The sequence below is a fragment of the Muscardinus avellanarius genome (genome assembly GCF_963383645.1).
Source record: "Muscardinus avellanarius genome assembly, chromosome: 11".
Lineage (NCBI taxonomy): Eukaryota > Metazoa > Chordata > Mammalia > Rodentia > Gliridae > Muscardinus > Muscardinus avellanarius.
Genome location: NC_137797.1, coordinates 71,549,291 through 71,576,461, shown reverse-complemented (window position 1 = coordinate 71,576,461; position 27,171 = coordinate 71,549,291). Strand labels below are relative to the sequence as shown.

At 53.4% G+C, this 27,171-nt stretch overlaps 1 protein-coding gene across 1 annotated transcript; it reads left to right on the top strand.

Moving 5' to 3' along the window:
* Positions 1-5,025: 5,025 nt before the first annotated feature.
* Positions 5,026-26,798, top strand: KCNH3 (potassium voltage-gated channel subfamily H member 3; the record flags this gene model as incomplete). Its single annotated transcript, XM_080706284.1, has 15 exons — positions 5,026-5,101; positions 6,483-6,716; positions 7,142-7,276; positions 8,418-8,551; positions 8,973-9,216; positions 9,803-9,960; positions 10,044-10,251; positions 16,129-16,407; positions 16,626-16,825; positions 17,279-17,528; positions 22,857-23,074; positions 24,522-24,853; positions 25,271-25,377; positions 26,028-26,104; positions 26,202-26,798. 15 exons carry the CDS (start codon positions 5,026-5,028, stop codon positions 26,796-26,798), a joined length of 3,249 nt encoding a protein of 1,082 aa, XP_080562410.1.
* Positions 26,799-27,171: the final 373 nt, after the last annotated feature.

Sequence of the window (27,171 nt, the reverse complement as noted above, 5' to 3'; positions counted from 1 at the left end):
CACTGCCAGTGGCAAGGCTAGAGTTTGAACCTGGAATGTTGGACTTGAAAGCCCACAGTTTTCCTATCATACAACATAAGCTTAGAAGCAGAGCCTAGCCACATTGGCTGAGAGCCAGGCTTGAAACAGACCTGGAGACCTCTAGAAAAACCGGCGAAGAGAGTGGGAAGAGGGGAGGAGAAGGGAGGAGCCCTGCACTCTGTTCCTCGACAGCCACCTGTTCCCACCCCCTGCACAAAGTGTCTGACTCCGCCTGCGCTTTGTGGTTGGGAGGGGAGCTTTCTCCATCTTTTGTGTCTTGAGCATTTTTTTTTCCTTGCTCTGCTCTTCCTTGCTCTCTCCCTCCTTGTTCCTTTTTGTAGATAATACTCCCACAGGCCTCCCACAGCAGCTCCAGAATGCAGCCTCCTGAGTTTCTTGTTGACAAAGGCTTTGAGCTGTCTGCAGGGCTCCTCCTCAGCCTTCTCCTCCTTGTAATGCACTACCGTGGCCCAAAAAGATTACAGCGAGGACAGTAGTCCCTCGCCTCCTTCCGAACCCCCATCTGACTGTCTCCTAATCATTGTAGGTCCCCTATCCTTTTGTGTGTGTGTATGTCTTGGGGGTGGGTGGAAGAAGGTAGGGCATTAATCACTAAAAGCTGAGGTAACCTATATAAACAAATAAATGCCAGGCCTGGACAGAAAGATCTGAGGAGTTGGTAAGATGAAGAGAGAGACACAGTAGAACATGCTTGTAATCCAAATATTTGCAAGGCTGAGATGGTAGGATGGCACATTTAAGACCAGCCTCAAAAACTTAGCAAGACCCTGTTTCGAAATAAAAGAATAGAAGCTAGATGTAGTGGCACACTTGTAATCCCAGTACTTGGGAGGCTGAGACTGGAGGATCGCTGGTTCTTGGCCAGTTCAGCTACTTAGTGAGGCCCTCTGCAACTCAGTGAGAAACTGTTTCAAAATATAGAATAAAAATAGGGCTGGGATAGCCGGGCGTGGTGGAGCACGCTTGTAATCCCTGTGCTTGGGAGGCTGAGACAGGAGGATCATGCAGGTTCGAAGCCAGCCTCAGCTACTTAGGCTCTCAGCAACTTAGTGAGACCCTGTTTCTAATAAAAGATAAATGGGTCTGGGAGTATAGCCCGGAGGTAGAAAGCCCCTGGGTTCCACCCCCAGTTACACCAAAAAAAAAAAAAAAAAATAGGGCTGGGAGTGTAGCTTAGAGGTAGAATGTCCCTGGGTTCAATCCCCAGTACTGAAAAAAAAAATATATATATATATATGTATATATGTATATATATGTATATGTATATGTATATATGTATATGTATATATGTATATATGTATATATGTATATGTATATATAATAGAATGGGAGGCTGAGACAGGAGAGTTGCAGGTTCGTGGCCAGCCTCAGCTACTTAGGCCCTCTGCAACTTAGTGAGACCCTGTTTCCAAATAAAATAGAAAATAGGTCTGGGAGTATAGCACGAAGGTAGAAAGCCTCTGGGTTCCACCCCTAGTACCACCAAAAACAAACAAACAAACAAACAAAAATAAAGAATAAAAAATAGGGCTGAGAGCTGGGCATGGTGGTCCATGTTTGTAATTCCAGTACTTGGGAGGCTGAGACAGGAGGATTATAGGATCACATCCAGCCTCAGCAACTTAGTGAGGCTCTCCACAATTTACTGAGAACCCCTTTCAAAATAAAGAATAAAATAGGGTTGGGGGTGTAGCTCAGGGATGACTGTCCCTGGATTCAATCCCCAGCACCACACACAAACATACACACACAAAAATTTTTATATATAATAGGGATAGGGGTGTAGCCCAGAGGTAGAACTCCCCTGGTTTCAATCCCCAGTACAGGTGTGCTGGAAGCCTAGAAATATGAACATCTTTTGTTGGCTTTTATATGACTCTGGGACCACCTGGACCTGATACACAGTCCCGGATGACTGGTGCTCTGAGTGCCCGCACAGCCTGCGCTAGCCGTTCTGGGCCCTCAGAGTGGGAGATGGCTATGCTGGAGGGAAGCAGAATCTGGAGCTGGGAGGTTGTCAGGGATGGAACCCTGGCTCTGCCAATGAGCAGCTTTGTTTTCTTGAGTGTCTGTTTCTCCCGCCCCGCCTCTGTTCCTTTATTTTTAATTTTTTTAATTTTTATTTTTTCTGGTGGTACTGGGGATGGAACCCAGGGGCATTCCAACTCTTAGCTACACCCCTAGCCCTATTTTTTATTCTTTATTTTTTATTCTTTATTTTGAAACAAGGTCGTACTGAGTTGCAGAGGGCCTCACTAAGTAGCAATCCTCTTGTCTCAGCCTCCCAAATGCTGGGATTACAAGCGTGCGCCACCCGGCTTTTATTCTTTATTTTGAAACAGATTTGCATGTGTGTGTGGCACTGGGGATGGAACTCAGGGGCATTGTACCTCCGAGTCCAATTTTTTAGTCTTTTTATTGTTTTGGAACAGAGTCTCACTGAGTTGTGAAGGGCCTCCTTAAGTAGCTGAGACTGTCCCAAACGCTGGGATTACAAGCATGCGCCACCATGCCCAGCTGTTCCTCTTTTCTTGGCTCTTTCACAGGTATCCTATGAGACTCAAAATCAGATAATTAAAGATCTGTGTGATGCAAATGTCACTCTTATAGATAATACCTTATATAATTCTCATAAAAATTATCTGAGGTAGTTAACATCCCCATTTCACAGATGAGAAAACTGAGTTACTGTAAAGTTGATAACTTGCTGGAAAAATCACCCAGACAGCAAGTAACAGAGCAGTACCCTGGTTCCCCAGCTGGTAGGTTCCTCCTCCTTAGTTTCCTCTTCCTCCTTCTTTTGTGGTACTGGGAATTGAACTCAGGGGCATTCTACATCTGAGCTATACCCCCAGCCTTATTTTTTATTTTTTATTCTTTATTTTGAAGCAGGGTTTCACTAAGTTGCGGAGGGTCTCAATAAGTAGCTGAGGCTGGCAGGGAACCTGTGATCCTCCTGGAGTCTCAGCCTTCCAAGTACTGGGGGGTTACAAGCGTGCCCCACCACGCCCAGCTCTGGTGGGTACTTCCAATCACAGCCACACCGGGTCTCAAAGTAGAATAACCCCTCGGTTTAGCAGAATTCCCGGAGGGGAAGGGATGAGGGCTGGTCCCTGGCCCACTCAGAGATGGGGGCATGCCCTACGGATTCAGGCTCACCCCTATTCCTAGGAATCAGATTCCAAGAGTCAGAGCACGGGGTGGGGGGCTGCCTCCTCTGTTTCTTCCTGAAGCACCAGCTCATTTAGTTATTTATGGTGGTACTGGGGGTGGAACCCAGAGGCCTTCTACCTCTGGGCTATACTCCCAGACCTATTTTATACTTTATTTGGAAACAGGGTCTCACTAGGTTGCTGAGAGCCTCATTAAGTAGCTGAGGCTGGCTTCGAACCTGTGCGATCCTCCTGTCTCAGCCTCCCAAGCGCGGGCGCCACCACACCCGGCTGCACTAGCTCATTTAAATACAGGTGTCTTGGGCTTTGGCTTTCCTCGCTAACGAGGGGTAGGTGGAGCGGGGGACACTTCTTTCCTTCGCTGGTGGCTGTAGGTGTACCTCCCGGGGGCGTGGGAGGCGGGGCTTGATCCTCCAGCTTCACTTGCTAGGAACAAATTGCTGTTTTGGCCCCGGCGGTTCCTACTGGGCGCGGGCGGTAGCCGCGCTCGCTGGCAAATCGTGGGAAGGGGGAGGAGCAGGCGAGGCCGCCAGGACCCCAGCGGTGCCGGAGACCAACAGGAGACGCCCCCCCCCCCGGCCCACCCCGGCTCCGCATCTCCTCCTGGCAGCCCCTCAGCTGCGCCGGTCCAAGCTCTCCGGGACTGCCGCGAGTGGGGAGCTGGCCGGGTCCTCCTCATTTCCCACTTGCCAGGCCCGCACACGCCGTTAAGTTTTTCCAGCATCTGACCTCTAGAAGTCCCTCTAGCGCGGCCTGGGAGCGGCAAAGGTGACAGAGACCAGGGAGAAGCAGAGGAACGAGACAAAGGGTTCGGTCTCCTGGCTCCACGGCATGCCTCTCCGCTCCGGGTCACACGGAGGGCGTTCGCGCATCACTCCTAGGGCTACCCGGCCTCCAGTCTCCTCACAGCGCCTGCCTGCGCCTGCCTCTCCCAGGGGCAGCAACTCGGTTTTCCAGAGGGTCGAGCGGAGGCTGGACCGCTGAGCCCCTCCCCATCTCCCTTTAGATTTCCCTTTCTCAGTTGGAGCCGCTCTGGGGGCCGACCTCCACCAGCCCCCGGCGGTCACCTCTGCCTGGTCGCCAGTCCCCTTTCGCTTGACACTTTTCCTAGGGGAGCGCATCTCTTGCCACACACACTCCCGCGCCGGAGCCCTCCTCCTCCAGGCCCTCCGGGGGAGGAAAGGCTGCCAGGCGCCTCGGAGAACCCCCAGGCTACCGAGAAGACGCCGCGCCCTGCGGCTGAGGCTGAGTCAGCCCCAGCCTGCCAGGCCGTCGTTCTCCGAGGGGCGGGCGGGGCGGCCCGCGGGGCGGGGGCCGGGGGCAGCGGCCTCCCCCGCCTCACCGAGGCCCCCAGGGGAGGGGGATCCCTCGGCGGGAGGCCTGTCCCTTTAAGGAGGCGGCCCTAGCTGGGTGTGCCCCGTCTCCATGGTTACCTCGGTGCAGGCGGCGCGGGAGGCAGGCTGCCGCTTCTCCCCGACAGACGAAGGGAGCTGCGGGGACCCGGCGCCCAGCGGAGCCCGAGCGGGAGCCGCCGCCGGCCGGGCGGGTGCGAGGTGCCCAGAGGGCGCGGCTGCGGGGCCGGGAGCCGGGGGTCCGAGGGCGCGGGGGGCGGCGCGCCATGCCCCGGGCCCCGACGGCGCGGACGGCCCCCCGCGCGCCGGCGGCTGGAGGGGCCTGCGAGCCCGGGCGGCGCCCCGCGCCTCGACGGCCGCGCTAGGGGGCGCGGGGCTCGGCCGGGGGCGGGCGCTCTCCCCCGGCGCTGAGTCCCCGCGCCCCGGAGGGATGGGGTCGGCGGCCGTGGCCGCCTAAGATGCCGGCCATGCGGGGGCTCCTGGCGCCACAGAACACCTTCCTGGACACCATCGCCACGCGCTTCGACGGCACGCGTGAGTCAGACCCTTGCCCTGTAGCCCCCGGAAAAATGGTCCCCGGCTCAGGATCCCACCGGCCCTGAACCCCCAATATCGGCTTGGCGCCCACGGGTTCTCACCTTCTCCCTCTTGAGGCTGGGACCATCGTCTCCTTCTAGAAGCAGTTTACCCCGAAAGGGTTCAGGGTCGCTCCTGGCGAGGCAACACTGGCTAGAAGGTGTCCTAAGGTGTGGGGCCAGAGCTGCTCTCCCTGGAGTTGATAATTCAGACCTAGTCAGTCTGACCCATCCCATCCCTGCATTGCAGAAACTACCCTTGTACGCGCCTGGTGGGGTGAGGGGGGGAGCAAGCTCACCGACAACCAGGAGGGCTCAAAAAACAGATTTAGAAAAGAGATTTGCAAACGCAGATAGAGTAGGCGGGACTCAGGAGAGTACCATGTGTCCAAGCTCATCTCACAGCCTAAACCCTTGGGGAGCCTTGGGGAGTCCATCCAGACCAAAGAACATGGGCTTGGTGAGAGTTCCCACCAGGACTGGGGAAATTTGGAGAAGGCGACCTAAGTGTCTGGATCCTAGGGTTCTGGGTCTCTGAGCACAGGGAAAGTCGTGAAAACCAGGTCCTTCCTCCTTCCTTCCTATCCGCGATAGGGCTTCCCAGCTCTCTGCCTAGCATTCTCCATAGTCTCCCATTCTTGATAGGAGGTGGGAGCTCATCACCGAGCTCCCCCCTCCAGGTTTCTCCATCTGCTTTGCCAGTGTATTTGGCTCTTGCAGCCTGCTGATTCAGTGGCCCCCATTCCCCAATACATGCCTGGCTCCAGGCTCTGGTATTTAGCCACCATTCTTACACCCCCATTTTTGATCATATTCACTAGTTCCTGAGCCAGGTCAGGCAGCTGGAGCTCAAATACAGAGGGCAGAGGGTGGGATGGACACTGGATTGAGTTGCTTCCCAGTCCAGGTGAGTCTCAGCGGGAGGAGCCAGACAGCTAACCTGGTTACCTAGCTAGTGGATGCGACTGGCAGAAGTAGAGGCAGGGCTGAGGCTGGCCTAGGGCAGGTGGTGCAGTCCATCAGACATCCCTTATCTCAAACTGCTCTGGACACTCCAGAGGGTTCAGCGTTCCCGCAGGGCTGCATTCACCAACCTACGTTCTCAGCCCGCTGATTTGCAAATGGACTCAAACACATGCCTCTAGGAGAGGGCCCTTGAGAGGCACTGGCATACAGGTGAAACACAGAGTCCCATTCATAGGCAGTTCTCACCTGTGCGTACACACAGGATTCCTGGGGTTTGCAAAACTCACCCTTTGGTTATAGGCATTTGGGGAAGCAGGGGCAGTACACACTTGCCCCCTCACCCCATACCTCCTCTGAGAAGTGTTCTCTTGCAGACAGTAACTTCGTGCTGGGCAACGCCCAGGTGGCAGGGCTCTTTCCTGTGGTCTACTGCTCTGATGGCTTCTGTGACCTTACGGGCTTCTCCCGGGCTGAGGTCATGCAGCGGGGCTGTGCCTGCTCCTTCCTCTATGGACCAGACACCAGTGAGCTTGTCCGCCAACAGATCCGCAAGGCCCTGGATGAGCACAAGGAGTTCAAAGCCGAATTGATTCTGTACCGGAAGAGTGGTGAGGAGCTACCTCGCCCACTTGCCTCACCTCCACAGTCTCATCCACCCAGCCACCTACCCCATCTACTCTCCCTCGTCCTCTCCTGTGTTTCCATGCACTCATCGACCCTCCCACCCCCTCTTTCTCCACCCCACCTCTTGTCCAGGGCCTTTCCCTAGTTTAGCCTCTGCTCAGTACCAAGCTTGGGTTTTCTACCTCCAAAAGAAAAATATCCCCATCTCAGCAGGATGCATGGCTGACAGTCATACTCTCCCTTGCCCCCCTTCCATCAAGCCCTGTCCCAAGAGAACCAGTACTGCTTCTCCTTCCCCAGGAAGCCTGCTCCTGTTAGGTCTTGCCCATGATGTCAGTGGAGCCGTGGCCTCCATTGCCTTAGGCAGGGCCAAGAATGGAAGGTGGGCTGAATCTGTCTTTGTGCCCAGGGCTCCCGTTCTGGTGTCTCCTGGATGTGATACCCATAAAGAATGAGAAAGGGGAGGTGGCCCTCTTCCTGGTCTCCCACAAGGACATCAGTGACACCAAAAACCGAGGGGGGCCTGACAGCTGGAAGGAGAGAGGTGGGTGCCTCTGGGGTGTTGATTTGGCTTCCGTGGCTGAGCACTGGGTACCTCGGGCCTGGGCAGTGCCTTGGCACCAGTCTGGGTTTGTGGGTCCTCCTCCCCGCTTGTATCCATTGAGTTCTGCTCTGGCTGGCTGAGAGAATTGTGCTACTCACATCTGTGCATGCCCAGGAATAGAAATCTTTTTTCCAAAGAGGCCAATTGAGACAAAGTTGGAGTTTCCAAGTTAACTTTTTTGAGAAACTGAACTGAAAGCAAACAATTCTACTCGTTCCTGTGAAGCACCCCTTTCCCATAAGTTAGTAAGGTGGAGCACAGATCCACCTGGTTCCTTTCCCCATGGCAGACCTATGTAGGGAACCCCAGCCAAAGCTCTTTTTTTTTTTTTTTTTTTTTGGTGGAACCCAGGGGCCTTCTACCTCCGGACTACACTCCCAGACCTATTTTATATTTTATTTGGAAACAGGGTCTCTTAAGCCAGCTGAGGCTGGCTTTGAACCTCCGTGATCCTCCTGTCACAGCCTCCCAAGTGCGGGAATTACAAGCGTGCACCGCCATGCCCGGCCCAAAGCTCTTTTTTAAGTTCCTGAGGTCTTTTCCCTCTTGTATTCCTCCAAGGGCTGGGACAGGCCTTTGGGCAGGACACAGAGCTGTCATCAGACACTGCACTGAGGCCTCTTTGACATCTAGTGATGCTGGGGTGTGCTCCATCCCTGCTCCCCCACCTCCAGCTGTGGATCTGCCTGTCCACTACACCATTCTTCACCCTGCACCTGGACCCTGGCTTCCTCCTCTGAGCTCCTATACCTCTGCTGAGGGCCTCCTGTTCGCTCTGCTTCCCTTCCCTGTAACTATTCTTCAAACTCCCACTCCCAGGGCTTTCCCTATAGACAATCTTTTTTGCTTTGCTTGGTCCAGACTTTATCCTCCTGGAAGCAGGCCATGGGAATAATGTGTGTAAGCATCCCTAGGACTGCTCATTGCTGGGGTTGAAAGTGGTCCCAGGAAGTGAAGAATGCCTAATCCCCCAACTCTGGACAGACAAAAAATACCAATGAGCCAGACCAGTTCATGGCCACCCAAGACCCTATATCAGGGCACGTGCCCATTATCTTCATGGGCTCCTCTTCTTTTATAGGTGGTGGCCGGCGCCGATATGGCCGGTCAGGATCCAAAGGATTTAATGCCAACCGGCGGCGGAGCAGAGCTGTACTCTACCACCTGTCTGGGCACTTGCAAAAGCAGCCCAAGGGCAAGCACAAGCTCAATAAGGTGGATTGAGCACTCTGGGTGTGTTTTGGGTTTGGGAGGCAGATAGAGGAGCGGAAGGAAGGGAACAGATTCCACCACAGAGAAAATGTCCAGGGGAGCCGGGGCCCTATCAGCACTTCAGCGGTTGAGATTAAGGGGGGGAATGTCTCATGTCTAATCTATTAAAGTTATAGAAGAAAGTCTTAGCTTTGACATCAGATGGACTTTGGTTTCACCCTGGCCTCTCCCATAAACATCTGTGTGACCTTGGTTAAGTCATTTGATTTCCCTGAACCTGTTTTCTGATCTATAAAATGGGGGCTCTAATGCTCTCACCAGAGGTAGCTGTGAGAGTGCAGGGAGAGAAAAGGCTTGAACGCCCATCCCAGACACTATCCATACTCACTCTGTGCCAATTTCCTTTCCTCCCTGCCTCGCTCAGGGGGTGTTTGGGGAGAAGCCAAACTTGCCGGAGTACAAAGTTGCTGCCATCCGGAAGTCACCCTTCATCCTGCTGCACTGTGGGGCGCTGAGAGCCACCTGGGATGGCTTCATCTTGCTTGCCACACTGTACGTGGCTGTCACCGTGCCCTACAGCGTGTGTGTGAGCACAGCCCGGGAACCTAGTGCTGCCCGTGGCCCGCCCAGTGTCTGTGACCTGGCCGTGGAGGTCCTCTTCATCCTTGGTATGTGTGCTCTGCACCTTCCGCCCCGTGCTGGGCGCCGTGGGGCTTTGATGGGGGTCATCTTCATGGCTTTCAGTGCTCCACCAGTGCTCCCCTTACTTCCCCTGTTTGTGATCCATGAGCTCTATAATCAGATCTAGATTCCAAATGTGTCTCTACTTCTAATGTGTTATAGGACCCTAAGCCAGTTACAGCCTCTCCCAGCTTCAGTTTGTTCCCCCCATAAAAGAGGCATAAGCTGAGTGTAGTGGTGCGTGCCTGTGATCCCAGTGCTCCAGAGGCTGAGACAGGAGGATGGCAGGTTTGAAATCAGCCTCAGCAACTTAGTGAGACTCTGTTTCCAAATACAAAATAAAATAGGGCTAAGGGTTTAGCCCAGATGAAGAAGGCCCCTGGGTTCCATCCCCAGTACCACAAAACAAAAAAACAAACAAGAAGCAGAATAATGTAAGCCTGCTAGAGTTACTTTGACAGCAAGATCGGGGGTGTATGTAGAGGGCCTAGGATGGTGTCAAGAACTGAGCTGGTGCTCGGCAGTGATAAAGTAGATTCCCACCCCATGCTGACTGCCACTGATTCCCTGCAGACATTGTACTGAATTTCCGCACCACATTCGTGTCCAAGTCGGGCCAGGTGGTGTTTGCCCCAAAGTCCATTTGCCTCCACTACGTCACCACCTGGTTCCTGCTGGATGTCATTGCGGCGCTGCCCTTTGACCTGCTACACGCCTTCAAGGTCAACGTGGTCAGTGTGGCAGGGCTGGGTGGTTGGGCTTTGGGCTGCTGTCATCGGAGCAGGCCTGAAATGACCTCCGTTCCCCACCTCAGTACGTCGGGGCCCACCTGCTGAAGACGGTGCGGCTGCTGCGCCTGCTGCGCCTGCTGCCAAGGCTGGACCGCTACTCACAGTACAGCGCCGTGGTGCTGACTCTGCTCATGGCTGTGTTTGCCCTGCTCGCCCACTGGGTGGCCTGCGTCTGGTTCTACATTGGCCAGCGGGAGATCGAGAGCAGTGAATCGGAGCTGCCTGAGATCGGTACTGGAGGCTGGGGTGGGGATGCATGCCAGAGGAGCGATGGCAGGTGTCGGAGATGTGTGCAGGTCCGGAGATGTGTGCTTGTCCTCGTGTGTGCTCTCAGCAAGGGTGTGAGGTGTGTGTGCTGGCCCCCACACGGCGGACCAGCTCTCTAGCAGATGGCCCTTGTGGAGACAACCTGGCGTCTGTCACTCATGTAGCCTCCTGGTGGCCAAACCTTTGTCACATTTCTTAAGCCGGGAAGGTTAGGCAGGGAGCTGTGTCCTTACATCTTCCTCTCTGAAGCTTATCCCCGTCTCCTTGGATCCCCAGGCCCTTGCCCTCTCTTGTCCCCTGCAGCCCGCCCCTCTCTGTGTTCTCTCTGAGCCCCAAAACATCTTTTCTGTGTCCCCAGCATCTCTGCCGTCCTTCCTTTCACCTCCACTGCCACGGCTCCTCCCTCTGCTCACCACCCACTCAGTCTTCACTCCTTCCGGGAGGGCTTCCGCCCCCACCTCCCACCCAGAACGTTGCCTGGAAGGTTGCAGTGACCTTCTGGGGCCAAACTCTCATCTCCTGTGAAGGCCCTACAGCACCTAGCCCAGCCAGTCACACTCCTCTTGCCATGTGAGGTGGTGCCCGGGCTGGGTCCCCTCTTTCTCAGCCCTTCTGAGCTCTGTGAACGCTAGACAGGCTTACCTCACATCCCTCCTCGCTTGGCCATCCCACTGACACCACTACATGTATATCACCCTTTCCCTTGATTGTTCTAGCCATTTCATTCTTTTTTGGGGAGGGGGGATTGAACACAGGAGCAGTCTACTTCCTAGCTACACCCCCAGTTCTATTTTTTATTCTTTATTTTGAAACAAGGTCTCACTAAGATGCAGAGGGCCTCACTAAGTGGCTGAGGCTGGCCGCAAACCTGTGATCCTCCTGTCTCAGCCTCCCAAATGCTGGGATTACAAGCGTGCGCCACCATGCCCAGCTCAACCACCTTTCTCTAGAATTCTTGCTACCCCTCTCCCAACTTTTATATGAAAAGGAAGAAGGACAGGGCCTTATAGGTGCAGCTCCAAGCCTCAGTTCACTTAAAAATATTTTTTGAATGGCTAACATAATCGTAGGCTTGCATATTCAAAAGACACAAAAGAACATATGTTGAAAAGTGTCCTACCTCTCCCTCTTCCACCAATGTCTTACATTACAGGTGTGCGCCACTGTGCCTGGCCATTCCTAATTCTTGATGCTCCCCAGGTCCCAAACAAAGCATGTCTTCTTCCTCCCACACCCTCCTTAACTCTGTCAGCTTCACAGTAACTGAGAATCCACTTCCAGCTGCCCAGGCAGCCTCTCGTGTGTGTCTGCTACTTGGTGGGGTCACCAGGCTTCTAGGTCAATCTTAGACACCTGCTCTGATCAGTTCCCCGGGATGATGAGGTTCCTGCAGATCCTCTCCACCTTGCCAAGTGCTGGGGAGATGGTGTGTGCCCAGAGGGTCCATTTGTCTATTCCCCCAAGTGCTTCAGTTGCTGAGCATGTGGAAACCGGGACAGTCGGCAGTGAGAGCTGCTTAGCACCTGTCCCAGACAGAGTCTGTGGTGGAGCCTGCCCTGGGGTCAGCAAATGCCCTAACCCTGTCTCCATCCCCACAAAGTGGCCCAAGACACAGTCCCCAGGTTTTCCCTATCCCCTGCACAGCAGGCCCCAGACACCCTTGGTCTTCAGGCCAAGGGCTCCTGTGTTCCAACCCCCCACAGAGATTGTTATCTGATATCAAGAATATCTTTGGGTTAGGCACAGTGTCGCACACTTTTTTTTTTTTTTTTTTGGTGGTGGTACTGGGGTTCCTGGAAACCCTTCTACCTCCGGGCTACACTCCCAGACCTATTTTTTATATTTTTATTTGGAAACAGGGTCTCTTAAGCCAGTGCAACTGGCTTCGAAAGAGCGTGATCCTCCCGTCTCCACCTCCCAAGCATGGGGATTACGAGCATGTGCCACCACGCCTGGCCATGTCGCACACTTTTAATCCAAATACTTGGGAGGCAGAGACAGGAGGGTGGCATGGTCAAGGCTAGTGCATGGTAACTTAGTGAGACCTTGTTTCAAAATAAAAAATAATCCTAGTACTTGGGAGACTGAGACCAGAGAGGTCTCAGGTTTGAGACCAGCCTCAGCAATTTAGTGAGACCGAGGCCCTAAGCAACTGTTTCCAAATACGAAATTAATCAGTTATTTGTTTTTGGTTTTGTTTTGTTTTGGTGGTACTGGGGGTTGAAACTCAGGGGCCTTATACCTCTGGGCTATAGCCCCAAACCTATTTTCTTTCTTTCTTTCTTTCTTTCTTTCTTTCTTTCTTTCTTTCTTTCTTTCTTTCTTTCTACTTGGAATTGAACCCAGGGACATTCTCCCCACAGCCTTATTCATTTATCTTATTTGTTTTACAGTCCTGAGAATGGAACCCAGGGGCATTCTACCTCTGAGCTATGCCCCCAGTCCTATTTTTTATTCTTTATTTTGAAATAGACTCTCACTGAGTTGCAAAGGGCCTCACTAAGTACTAGCTGAGGATGTCTGCGAACCACGATCCTCCTGTCTCAGCCTGCCAAATGCTGGGATTACAAGCGTGCACCACCATGCCTGGCTCCCCCCAGCCCTATTTTTTTTTTTATACTGGGGAACCAGTACCAAATTCCTCTTTGAATCTAGAGGCATTCTACTTCCAAGCTATGCCCTCAATACTTTTTATTTTTTTATTTGGAAAAAGGGTCTCACTAGGTTTCTGAGAGCCTCCCTCTATCACCAAGGCTGACTTTGAACCTGCAATCCTCCTGTTTCAGCCTCCAAAGTACTAGGATTACAAGCATGCATCACCACGCCTGGCTTTATTCTTTATTTTTTAAACAGGGTCCCACTAAGTTGTAGAGGGCCTTACTAAGTTGTTGAGGCTGGCCATGAACTTCTGTCTCAGCCTCCCAAGTACTGGGATTATAGGTGTGTACCTGTGCACCATCACATCTGGCAAAATTTAAAAAGGACTAGCTGGGCGTGGTGGTTTGTAATCCCAGCATTTGGGGGGCTGAGACGAAGGATTGCAGTTCGTGGACAGCCTCAGTCACTTAGTGAGGCCCTTGCAACTTAGTGAGACCCTGTTTAAAAAAAAAAATAGGGCAGGGTGTAGCTTGGAGGTTGAATGCCCCTGGATTCTATCCCTAGACCCGAAAATAAATAAATAAATAAAAAGGGCTAGAGGAGCCGGGCATGGTGGAGCACGTTTGTAATCCCTGCACTTGGGAGGTGGAGACAGGAGGATCGCGCAGGTTCGAAGCCAGCACTGGCTTAAGAGACCCTGTTTCAAAAAAAAAAAAAAAATAGGTTTGGGAGTGTAGCCCGGAGGTAGAAGGGCTTCCAGGAACCCCAGTACCACCAAAAAAAAAACAAACAAACAAAAAAAATCCTAGTACTTGGGAGACTGAGACAGGAGGATTGCAGAAGTTTCTAAGCCAGCCTCCGCAACTTAGCGAGGCCCCTCAGCAACTTTGTAAGACCCTGCTTCCAAATAAGAAATAAAATGGGGCTGCGGTATAGCTTAGACATAGAATGCCTCTGGATTCAATCCCCAGTCCAAAAATCAAAAACAAAAACAAAAATTGTGGGCACTAACTTGGGGCATTTCTCAGTGTGCAAACCACCCACCCCTACAGCAGCATGGATGGCCTGAGCCTCTTGGTGCACCATTCCCGCACCAGCTCCAGGGCTGCTGGCGCCCCGTGCCCACGACTGAGAGAAGCCACCTCTTGTCACCCTCACCCCTGCTTTGCTGCTTCTTGCCACCCAACCCCCGTGGACATCGGGGTTCACGCTCAGGCCCCGCTGAACACGATCTGAAGAGTTCCGCATCCTCCATCGCACCCTCACAGCACACCGTGGTATTGTGCTGTTAGCAGGCTGAACTCCTTGGGGCAGGAAAACCCTTAGTCTAGAAACTTGGTTCCCTCACCATTGCCCCACATTCTAAGCAAACTGAGCTACTTGATTGTCATTTTTTGTGTGTGGTACTGGTGATTGAACCTAGAGGCATTCTACCTCCAAGCTCTACTCCCAGCTCTTTTTATGCTTTGTTTTTGAAACAGGGTCTCACTGGGCTGCTGAGAGTCTAACTACTCCATGTCCAGGTTTGGCTCATGTCCTTTCCTTCTACAGGAATGACTCCCTTTTAGTATCTTTTTTTGCGGGTCTGGGGATGGAACCCAGGGGCATTCATCCTCCGGGTTACACCCCCTGCCCTGTTTTTTATTCTTTATTTTGAAACAGGGTCTCACTGAGTTGCAGAGGGCTTCACTAAGTAGCTGAGGCTGTCCTCGAACCGAGATTCTCTGGTCTCAGCCTCCTGAATGCTGGGATTACAAGCGTGCGCCACCACGCCCGGCTCCCTCTCAGTATCTTTGTGTCAAAATCCTCCCATCATGCTGGGCATGGTAGCACACTCCTGTAATTCCAGTACTTTGGAGGCTGAGACAGGAGGATCACAGGTTCAAGGCCAGCTTCAGGATTTTAGCAAGACACTCAGCAATTTAGCAAAACCTTGTTTAAAAATAAAAAAGGGCTCAGAGTATAGTTCAGAGGTAGAATTCCCCTGGGTTCAGTCCTCAGTGCCAAAACCAAACCAAACCCCTCCTATCCTTTGAGACCAAGCACATATATCCCTTCTTTTGGGAAGCCCACCCATAGCACTTAGACTTGACCCCCCTCCTCAATGAGGCCCGTCTAGTCTGTAGCTCCTGCCCTGCCAGGGATATCTGCTCTCTGACTGGAGCCCACAGGAAGGTCTGACAGGAGGGGCGTGGGGGTTGAGGTGTCAGGGGGAGTGTGGCACAGGGTCTGTGTGCTGACCTAGGGCAGCATGTGTGGAGATCTGGGTCCCGCTGCATTCTGTGACCTTGCCCTTTGCCCCATTCTCCACCTGTCAGTCTGTCCTCACCCTTTTCTTCCCCTGGCCCATCCAGCATCCCAGAGGTTTCACCACCCCACCCCACCCCCTTCCTTAGCAAGTTCAGTGACTTCTGGCAGCCATAGGCTCATGAGAGACCCCAGTACATAGCTCTTCTCCCTGCCAAGGCTGGGCCAAGAAGTGGGGTTAAGAGAGATAGGGCAAAGTCAGCCTCCACCTAAGGGCCCGGTCTGTCCACGTCTGTGTGTCCACATTCAAATGTGCATGTTCAAGTGCGAGTCACAGGTGCCTGCCTGCTGTGGCCTCGGAGTGCGTTCACCTGTGACTGTGTGTGAGCACCTGTGCGCCTCTGTCTCCCCCAAGCATGCACGGGCCTTTTCAGTGTGAGTGTCCAGGTGTCTAAGGTACTCACATGCATGTCCTCGTCCTCTGGACCGTGTGGGGCATGTGTACAGCCTCAGCAGTATGCGCACATCCACACGGGTGTACCTGAGAGTGCCTCTGTGAGGTGTGTGATTTGTGTGGTTGTGGGGGTGAAGCTGAATGGGACCTGAGGGGGGCTTTCTGGAGCAAGAAGAGTCAAAAGGAGGTGGCCTCAGTCATCCAGAATTGGGTGCTAGGCTATGGCTGATGCAGTGAGCCCCCAGTCTCTTTGCCCTTCCATCTGGTCCCACTCCCAGAGATTAGCGCCAGCCACGGGAAAGAGGGCTGGATTCTCCTTGCTCCACCCCAGTGGGAGCCAGCTGGGGATGTGGCAACCTCCTCCTGTGCTCATCTTGCTGAGAGTTGAAAGGGAGGGCTGGGCTGGCAGAGAAAGGGGGAAGGTAGTAAGCTATGGGGACTGGCTGCCTTTACATACCGTCCCTTGGTGGGGGCCATGCCCCTGCACCCTAGAGCAGCTGAGTCGTCCTGTCTGCTCAGGCCCTCCTGTTGCCCCTCCCCAGGCTGGCTGCAGGAGCTGGCCCGGCGACTGGAGACTCCCTACTACCTGGTGGGCCGGAGCCCAGCTGGAGGGAACAGCTCTGGCCAGAGCGACAACTGTACCAGCAGCGGCCAGGCCAACGGGACGGGGCTGGAGCTACTGGGTGGCCCGTCGCTGCGCAGTGCCTATATCACCTCCCTCTACTTCGCACTCAGCAGCCTCACCAGCGTAGGCTTTGGCAATGTGTCTGCCAACACGGACACCGAGAAGATTTTCTCCATCTGCACCATGCTTATTGGCGGTGAGGCCCGGCCTAAGGCTCCCTGGGCTCTCTCCCAGACTTCTGGCCCCAGGGGCTCCCTCCCTCCCCACCTGCCCAGGGGTGGTCTGCCTTAGGTGGTTGAGAGGACACAGGGCTGGGAGGGACGCTGACACAGGGCCCCCACATGCCTCGGGTAGGGTGGGGAGGGGCAGAGCACAGATGTGTGCCTGTGGTGACCCCCCTCACACCTCCCCCAGCCCTGATGCACGCGGTGGTGTTTGGGAACGTGACGGCCATCATCCAGCGCATGTACGCCCGCCGCTTTCTGTACCACAGCCGCACTCGAGACCTGCGTGACTACATCCGCATCCACCGTATCCCCAAGCCCCTCAAGCAGCGCATGCTCGAGTACTTCCAGGCCACCTGGGCTGTGAACAATGGCATCGACACCACTGAGGTGTGGCGGGGCTCTGGGCTGGCCCTTCCAGCCTCTGCCCCTTGAGGGATTTGCACTTGGCCTATGTGAATGGAATGGGGGTGGCGTAGGGGACAGAACTTTGGCCTCCCTGCTTCTGCTTTCTCTCAGGGACAGCAACATGGAACAAAGGGCAGCCAAGAGGCTTGGAGGCTCCTCTTATCCCAGTTAGGTCTGGGGGCTCTGTGCTCACTGTGTCTAAGCCGAGGCCTGAAGGAGGAAAGGGACTGCTGGGGCGGGGGCGGGCTGAAGTGATGGAGAGCAGCAAAGCCAGCCCCTTCCCTGACTGTCCCTGTGTGGAGCCTGATGTTATGTGGAGGGCTTCGAGCCTCATCCCATCCCTCCCTTTGCTCCTGAGGGCCGTGAGGATGGAGAGGGGCAGGCTGGTGGGTTCTGCTTCCTGCCACCCCATCCTTCCCACCTGTTTACCTGCAGCTGCTGCAGAGCCTCCCGGATGAACTTCGTGCAGACATTGCCATGCACCTGCACAAGGAGGTCCTGCAGCTGCCGCTGTTTGAGGCGGCCAGCCGAGGCTGCCTGCGGGCGCTGTCCCTGGCCCTGCGACCTGCCTTCTGCACGCCCGGCGAGTACCTCATCCACCAAGGCGATGCTCTCCAGGCCCTCTACTTTGTCTGCTCCGGCTCTATGGAGGTGCTCAAGGGCGGCACTGTGCTCGCCATCCTAGGTTTGTGTGTGTGGGTTTGTGTGAGAGGGCATGTGCATGCGCATGGGGGGATGCCATGGCCCTGGCCTGCAGAACGCCCAGAGAGGGGGTACACATGAAGCCATGGGGTTGAGGGGAGCAGCCAGGATGGAGTCAGAAGTAGCGGGAGTCCTGGGCAAAGCTCAGAAAAGACCCCAGTCACTGCAAGGTGGCAATATAGGAGGAGGTCATGATTTCACAGGTATTCCCAGGAAGGCTAGTCTTTTTCTTTTCTTTATTTTTTCTTGTTATGATTATACACCACGATCCCTTTTTATTTTATTATATTTTTTTAAATGTTGAAACAGGTCAGGGTGTGGTGGCACACACTTGTAATCCCAGCATTTGGGAGGCTGAGACAAGAGAATCCAGGTCCACGGCCAGCCTCAGCTACTTATTGAGGCCCTCCACAACTTAGTGAGACTCTGTTTTGAAATAAAGATTAAAAATAAAGCTGGAGCCAGGCGTGGTGGTGCATGCTTGTAATCCCAGCATTTGGGAGGCTGAGACTGTAGGATCACTGTTTGCGGACAGCCTCAGCTACTTAGTGAGGCTCTCTGCAACTTAGTGAGACCGTTTCAAAATAAAGAATAAAAAATAGGGCAGGGGGCCAGGCTGAGACAGGAGGATCTCCCAGGTTCGAAGCCAGTTCAGCTTACTTAGTGAGGCTCTCAGCAACTTAGTGAGACCCTGTTTCCAAATAAAGTATAAAATAGGTCTGGGAGTATAGCCCAGAGGTAGAAAAAGCCCCTGGGTTTCACCCGCCAGTATCACACACACACACACACACACACACACACACACACACACACACACACAAATAAAAATAAAAAAATTAAGTCTTATGATTACCTGGTGGCCCCAGGCATTGTGGGAGGAATCATGGCTGGATGGGCTCCTCGGCTTTGGGAAAGCACATTGAAACATGAAGACAGGGCCACATCCATGGAAAGCCACTAAAGGGGAGCCTCGCTCTGTGGCTGTGAGAGGCTGCTAGTGGTGACCTGAGAGAGCAAGAAACAGTGGAACCTGCTTGAGCAACTGAGGGACTCATATGGGATGCCAGGGAGGTACTAACCTGGCCATGGCTGACCACAGCTAAACCCTCACCTGGGGACAGCTGACGCCTGGAAGGGCTAAGGTTTCTCATTACTTGGCGATCCATGATGAAGACTAGGTGCTCAGAAAAGAACCAGGAAGGTGGGGTGCTGTGTCACCAGCTGCCTCCGTAGCTCCTGGGTGTCTGCCCTCGCTCCCTTAAGGAAGACATGCCACCAGGGGTCTTGGAGCCTGAGAGAGGTGGCAGGCTGTCGGGCTGTTGACACCCTTGTTGTCCATCTTTCACGAGTCTAGCTTCTGGGCCTACAAGCAATTTATGGCAGTCATGGTGGCATGTGCACGCGGTCCTAACTACTTGGGGGGCTGAGACAAGAGGATGGCTTGAGCCCAGGAATTCTAGCAAGATCCCACCTAAAAAAACATTATGCCACTTAAGTGTGGCTGTCCATCCTTAAGAAATTATAGAGACCTGGAGAGATTAGAAAGTCAGATATTGACGATTGCAGACCAGTCAATCCAGGGCAGGACTGTCTTGTGGATTATAGACAGATGTGATTCAGTTTTGAGTCAAGAAAGCAGGGTGGCTGGGAGCTGGTGCAAGGCCTCTCAGAGTAGCTTCTTTCCTGTGTCAAAAGCCAAGTGTCAGAATAGCCACAGCCAGTGTTCACTGTTCAGATGGAGCTGGGAGAATGGCCCAGACTGGCCCAGGCCTTTGCCTCTAGAACATCCCCAGCACCAGAACTTTGGCCACCTTTGATTCATCCTGTCCTGGGCCCCATGTTCTGCATGAACCATTTCCCCAGTGACTGCAGGTTCTGGACGCCCAGTAAATGCCTGGTTGACGACCCTGTCACGCTGCTTTTCTGCTTGGCCTTTACCACATCTCCCCACTTGCTTCCTTCGCTGAGCACCCTGCAGCGCCTGGGAGTGAGCAGCCTCGCCTTCACCAGGGCTGATCCTACCCCACGTGGTCTGATGGTGAATTGACTTCAGCTAAGCACTGTGAAGCCTTATGGATGAGCTGAACCTGGAGGCTCTGGCTGAGGTGCCAACCTGGGGGTAGTCTCAGTCCCTCTACCCCCGTCTTTAGTCCTGTCCTGTTCCTCACATGTCACATCTTGGATGAGGAGGGCAAAAAACATACATTATCCTATTTCAGATGATACAAGTCAGAGAGAGAGCTGAGCAAGAGGTTATTCCTTGGAGGATCTTGTTGAAATCCACATAGCTCTGAAAATGAACCAGAAGGATGGCCTGAAACCAAGAAGATACATTTTAGTGGAGTTGCATTTTGCACTTATGTTTGAGCAAAAGTCTATAAACATTTAGAGACCTCTAAGCTCTATGTGCTGCTGGCAGCCATTCATCCTTAAGGATATAGGCCTGCCTACCTTCCTTCTCCAGTCTATTTATTTATTGATAGACTGTTAAATAGACTGTTATTTATTGATAAATAGTCTATTTATTTATTTAGTGATATTGGGGGTGGAACCCAGGGGCTTTTCTACCTCCTGGCTACACTCCCAGACCTATTTTATACTTTATTTGGAAACAAGGTCTCACTAAGTAGTGAGGCTGGCTTCGAACCTGTGCGATCCTCCTGTCTCAGCCTCCCAAGTGCTGGGATTACAAGATTGTGCCACCATGATGGGCATTTATTATTTATTTATTTGCAGTACTAAGGATTGACAACAGGCCTTCTACCTAATAACTACACCCTAGCCCTATTTTTTATTGTTTTGTTTTTGTTTTAGGTACTAGGGATTAAACCCAGGGCATTCTACCTCCAGGCTACACCTCCAGCCTTATGTTTTTATTCCTTATTTTGAAATAAGGTCTCACTAAGTTGCAGAGGCCTCATAAGTACCTGAGGTTGCCCTCGAACCTGCGATCCTCCTGTCTCAGCCTCTCAAGTACTGGGATTACAGCTGGGTGTGGTGGCACGTGCTCGTAATCCCAGTGTTTGTGAGGCTGAGACAGGAGGATGGTGCAGGTTCAAAGCCAGCCTCAGCTATTTACTTAGGCTCTCAGCAACTTAGCGAGACCCTGTTTCCAAATAAAATATATTTTAAAAAAGGTCTGGGAGTGTAGCCTGTAGGTAGAAGGCCCCTAGATTTCATCCAGCACCACAAAAAAACTAAAAAGTACTGGGATTACAAGTGTGCACACCATGCCTGGCTTTGATTTTATTTCTTATTTGAAAACAGTGTCTTGCTAGGTTACTGAGATTCTCTATACTTGTTAAAGCTTGTGCTCCTCTGTCTCAGCCTCCCAAGTACTGGAATTACAGGAGTGTGCCATCATGCCCAGCCTTTCTTTCTTTCTTTCTTTCTCTCTTTCTTTCTTTCTTTCTTTCTTTCTTTCCTCCTTCCTTCCTTTCCTTCTTTCTTTTTTGTTGTATTTGGGATTGAATTCCAGGGGTTGTCTACCATTTAGCTATATCCCCAGCCTTATCTACAAATTTTATTTTGAAAAAGAGTCTTGCTAAATTGCAAGTTCAGGCCGCCCTTGAGCTTGTGATCCTCCTGCTTCAGCCTCCAGGGTAGCTTCAGTTACAGGCATGCAATGCTGCTCCCAGCCCTGTTTCATTTATTCTTTTTTTTTTTTTTTTCGGGTCTGGGGATGGAACCTAGGGGCATTCAACCTCTGAGCTACAACCCCTGCCCTATTTTTTATTCTTTATTTTGAAACCGGGTCTCACTGAGTTGCAGAGGGCCTAAGTAGCTGAGGCTGTCCGCGAACCACGATCCTTGGGTCTCAGCCTCCTGAATGCTGGGATTACAAGCGTGCGCCACCACACCCGGCTCCTGTTTCATTTATTCTAAGACACACATTCCCCCTCCCCCCTTTCCCACTCAACATCATTGAGATTGGGCTGCCATATTACAGTCACTGTCAGCCAGGTGGCAGTCTCAACTTGGTGATGGGAAAACCCTCCATGAATGCCTTCTGGTGAGATCAAGAAAACCCCAAAGCTCAGGCAGATGCAGTATCTCTTGTGTAGGAAAGGCAGCCAGGGCTAGGAAGATAAGGAACTCAGCTGCCCCACATTTCACGGTGCCACCTGGGGCACTAGACTGCGGCTTCCAGGCTGGTTCCTAGACCTGAGTCACTCTAGACCTGTTGCACCTCAGTCACCCGTGGGGCTTAAAAAAACAAAACAAAACAGATTGAGGTAGCTATGACACTAAAGGTAGGGATGAGGCCTGAAAGTCTGATCAAGTTTAACTTTCTCAGGAATTCTAATTGACAACCACTAAAACTGATGACTGTCCAACCTCTCAGAGCTAAGATCCTAAGGTTTCAGCCCAGTGGTTTTTGCTGTGTGTGTGTGGTACTGCGGATTGAACCAGGAGCACTCTACCTCCATGTTAAACTCCCAGCTCTGTTTTTTTCTCCCAGCGGTACTGGGGATGGAACCCGAAGACATTCTACCTCCAAGCTACCCACCCCCAGCCCCTATTTTTTAGTTTTTAAAATTTTATTTATTTATTTATTGCAGTACTGGGGATGGAACCCAGAGGCATTCTAAATCCGGGCTACACACCAACCCTAATTTTTTATTTATTTGGAAACAGGGTCTCACTAAGTTGCTGAGAGCCTCACTAAGTAGCTGAGGCTGGCTTCAAACCTGTGCGATCCTCCTGTCTCAGCCTCCCAAGCGCTGGGATTACAAGCATGCGCCACCACCCCCGGCTAGTCTTTTTATTTTTGAAACAGGGTCTCACTGAGTTGTGAAGGGCCTCCCTAAGTAGCTGAGGCTGTCCACAAATTGCGATCCTCTAGTCTCAGCTTCCCGAATGCTGGGATTACAAGTGTGCACCATCACGCCTGGCTTTCCCAGCCCTATTTTTATTTTATTTTGAAACAGGGTCATGGTTGATGGGGGTCTCAGTACTTGTTGAGGCTGTCTTTGGACCTGCAATCCTCCCCTCTCAGCTTCCCAAGTACCGGGAGTACAGGCATGTGCCACCACTCCTGCTGCAGTTCAGTGGTTTTGCTTCTGACAGTGTTTAAGAGCCTGGGTCCCAGTGCTCTTTACCCAGGCCTGTGTGGGGTGCCAGGGAGCCAGGCACTAGGGTCAGACTCGGGCCCTCGCCTCTGCTTCTCTGTCCTGGCTTGAAGGCTTCACAGAGGTGGTCTCAGCTAGAAAGGCCTGGCTCTGCACGGGAGGGAAGCTCTGCCCTGGCTCACCTCCCTTCTCTTAGTGGCTGAGGGTCAAGGCTCACTGACCTCTGCTTCTTTCCCCAGGGAAGGGTGATCTGATTGGCTGTGAGCTACCCCAGCGGGAGCAGGTGGTAAAGGCCAATGCCGATGTGAAGGGGCTGACGTACTGCGTCCTGCAGTGTCTGCAGCTGGCCGGCCTGCACGAGAGCCTTGCACTGTACCCTGAATTTGCCCCGCGTTTCAGCCGTGGCCTCCGAGGGGAGCTCAGCTACAACCTGGGTGCTGGGGGAGCCACTGCGGAGGTGAGGGTGCTGGGTGGGCGCATGGAGAGACAGGAGATGCCAGGGAGCCTGGTGAAGCCGACTGAGGCTGAGGTTGGAGGAGGCGTGGTTACTGAGTGCCTTCACGTGGGGGGGATCTGCATGCTTATTGCCCTTTCACATCCACACGCTGTCTTTTAGAAGCCAACCCAGCCAAGCCAGCCATCCCCCACAGCCCTTCTTGGCTCCTCTGAGACAGCCTGGCTCCAGGGCAGTCTTGGGTGAAGGAGGCCAAGTGCAGTGATAACAAAGGAACCTTGTGGGTTGCAGGTGGAGGGGTGGTCAGGTTGAGCTGGGCAGGGCAGGCAACAACCCTCTAGACTGCGTCTGGAGAGTTCTTCAGCAGGAGGCTTCTTCGTGGCAAAACAGGACTGTTTTGGGGGCTTTTGAGTTTTCTTGGTTATGTCACTAGTTCTAAACCAATTTTTTTCCCCCCCCTTTGGTGGTACTGGGGATGGAACCCTTCTCTGGGCTACACTCCCAGACCTATTTTTTAAATATATTTTTATTTGGAAACAGGGTCTCTTAAGCCAGTGAGGCTGGCTTTGAACCTGCGTAATCCTTCTGTCTCCGCCTCCCAAGTGCGGGGATTACAAGTGTGCGCCACCACGCCCGGCTTAAACCAATTTTGAGTACTGCATGCATTCTCTTGGATGATTCCATTAGCCTGAGGGACTGAAGAGAGGGGTGGTGGGTCCATATTTGGCTAGAATTTTGGGGGGCAGCTAATGCTGGTAACTTCATGGTGGTGGCAGAAAAACAGGATACTCCTTCTGGCTGGGTGTCTTCCTCTGCAGGGTGGCAGACACTGTGTATTCTGATTAAGAAAGATGGCTCAACCCGGGCATGGTGGCGCACGCTTGTAATTCCCGCACTTGGGAGCCGTAGACAGGAGGATTGCGCAGGTTCGAATCCAGCCTTGCTGGCTTAAGAGACCCTGTTTCCAAATAAAAATATAAAAATAGATCTGGGAGTGTAGCCTGGAGGTAGAAGTGTTTCCAGGAACCCCAGTACCACAAAAAAAAAAAAAAAAAAAGAAAGAAAGAAAGAAAGAAAGGAAGGAAGGAAGAAAGAAAGCAAGAAAGCAAGCAAGCAAGCAGGCTCATTTGTTCTGGAGAAGATGATGAGCCGGGCATGGTGGCGCACACTTATAATCCCAGCATTCGGGAGGCTGAGACAGGAGGATCTCGGTTCCCAGACAGCCTCAGCTACTTAGTGAGGCCCTCCGCAACTTAGTGAGACCCTGTTTCAAAATAAAGAATAATAATAATAATAATAAAAGGCAGGGGTGTAGCTTGGAGGTTGAATGCCCCTGGGTTCCATCCCCAGACCCGCAAAAAAAAAAAAAAAAAAAAAAAAAAGATGATGCCTTGGTAGGACAGGTGGATGAGACACAACAATTGCTATCCATGGTGATCCCTGTCCCCAGGTGGACACCAGCTCCCTGAGTGGGGACAATACCCTCATGTCCACGCTGGAGGAGAAGGAGACGGACGGGGAGCAGGGCCCTGCAGCCTCATCAGCCACAGCCGACGAGCCCTCCAGCCCCCTCCTGTCCCCTGGCTGCACCTCCTCATCCTCCGCTGCCAAGCTGCTCTCCCCACGTCGAACTGCACCCCGGCCCCGCTTGGGTGGCAGGGGACGGCCAAGCAGGGCAGGGGCTTTGAAAGCTGAGGCTGGCCCCTCTGCCCACCCACGGACCCTAGAGGGACTTCGGCTGCCCCCCATGACATGGAACGTACCTCCGGATCTGAGCCCCAGGTGAGCAAGTGCCCCGGGCCCCTGGCACGGTGGCAGTGATAAGGCAGGGGCTCCAGCCAGGCACACCTACGTCCTGAGTGCCCATCCTTTATCTAACTCTGCCCAGCCTGCATGGTCCAAGCCTACCTCCTCCACGAAAGCTTCCTTGACCCCTATCCTCACCTATTAGTGTGCGGCACACCCTGCTCCAAGCTCTTGCTGTTTCATAGGGTTCAAGCTTGGCTTTCCAGCTCAAATGCAAGTTACTAGAGAAAGTAGCCAAGTGTTAGCTTTCTCTTGGGACGCCCTGGCTAGCTCCAAGCTGCTGTAGCTTCTGAATGGAGACAGTGGAGCGGAGCGTCCTATCCCCTGTAACACCACAGTGGCTGCCTGTCAACTGACTTGTCCTGCTTGCTCATTGATTTGTTGGGCCCACAGGGTCGTAGATGGCATTGAAGATGGCTGTGGCTCTGACCAGCCCAAGTTCTCTTTCCGTGTGGGCCAGTCTGGCCCAGAATGTAGCAGCAGCCCCTCCCCTGGACCAGGTACTGGGCCCAGGGATGGAGTATGTCAGGGGGGTGGTCCCCTTTGTCCCTCTGGGCCTGGTGTTTAGAGAAGCTGGCAAGGGGCAGACGCCTGGCAGCCTTCTTGCCCTCACTCACCTGTGAACCACTGGGTGAGGAGGCTGGTTGTGACGACTGCCCTGGGGTCAGATCCCTGCTGTCAGCTGTCTAGCAGTGTCAACCTGGCTTCTCCGGCCCCAGCTTCCTGTCTATAAAATGGGTTGTTATGCATGCTAAGTAAGATGTTACTAAAACCCTGACCACAGTGTCTGGCTCACTCCAAGGATAACGGACTAGGGAACCAGGGTTGCAGTGGGATCTAGACACGCAGTCCTGGGAAGTGGACAGAGTAAAGGGGTCTTGGGAATGTCCATTACCTGAAGGATGGAACAAGGGACAGGCAGATAGAAAGACTTCTGAGGGGAAGGAGCATGCTGGAGAGTGTGGCCCAGGACTACTAGGAAGGTTTTCCTGACCTTGGCAGTTTGGACAAAATCCAGCACTTTGGGCAAGGTCAGAAGTGTTTTTTTCTTGGAGTCACGTACTACCTCAACGAGGACTGTTCTAATGGGGACCGAGGCCTGGACCCCAAGCTTTTACCAGCCCTGCTGGTAACCCCATCCTATCCACAGAGAGCGGCCTTCTCACTGTCCCTCTTGGGCCCAGTGAGGCAAGGAGTACAGACACACTGGACAAGCTGCGGCAGGCGGTGAGTGACAGGCAGGTGGGGCTGGGAGAGGGAGGGCCAGGCACTGCTGGAGCCTGAGGTTGCTCATCACTGGCCTCAACTCCTCCCTCTCCTGAAGGTAATGGAGCTGTCAGAGCAGGTGCTGCAGATGCGGGAGGGCCTGCAGTCACTTCGCCAGGCTGTGCAGCTGGTTCTGGTGCCCCACGGGGAGGGCCCATACCCTCAGGCTTCAGGAGAGGGGCCCTGCACGGCCAGTGCCTCTGGGCTCCTGCAACCTCTGCGTGTGGACACTGGGGCATCCTCCTACTGCCTGCAGCCCCCAGCCGGCTCTGTCTTGAGTGGAACCTGGCCTCACCCTCGCCCTGGCCCCCCTCCCCTTATGGCACCCTGGCCCTGGGGCCCCCCAGCATCTCAGAGCTCTCCTTGGCCTCGGGCCACTCCGTTATGGACCTCCACCTCAGACTCCGAGCCCCCAGGCTCAGGAGAACTCTGCTCTGAGCCCAGCACCCCCGCCTCACCTCCTCTGGAGGAAGGGGCTAGTATAGTGGCCCCCGAACCTGTGAGCCAAGATGAGGCTACCAGTACTGGAGAGCCCCCGCCAGGGTCAGGGAGCCGGGCCTTGCCCTGGGACCCCCACAGCTTAGAGATGGTGCTTATTGGCTGCCACGGCCCTGGCACAGTCCAGTGGAGCCAGGAAGAAGGCACGGGGGTCTGACTGCCGGCCTGAGCTCAGCACTGCAGACACGCTCCCCTCTGCTGCTCCACCCAACTTCAGGACTCCATGTTGCCCGCTGGCTCAGGGCAGAGAACCTGAAAATGAAGGTGGGCTTGGCCCCAACTCTCAGAGGTAGGCTGGAGCCTCAGGGGCAGGCCGCAGGACTAGGAACTTATGGTCCCTACTCCTGGGGCCCTTCCTCAGCCTGCTCTGCTGACCTTGTCCTCTCAGGCTGGGGGCAGAGCCTGAGGACAAGGAGGGGTTCTGCCATCCCTTGCATGTGCCCGTCTCTACCTGTCCTTACATTTTTTATATTAAAAAAGCATAATAATAAAAGAAACTAATTTGGAACGCAGTGCTTTTTATTTACAAA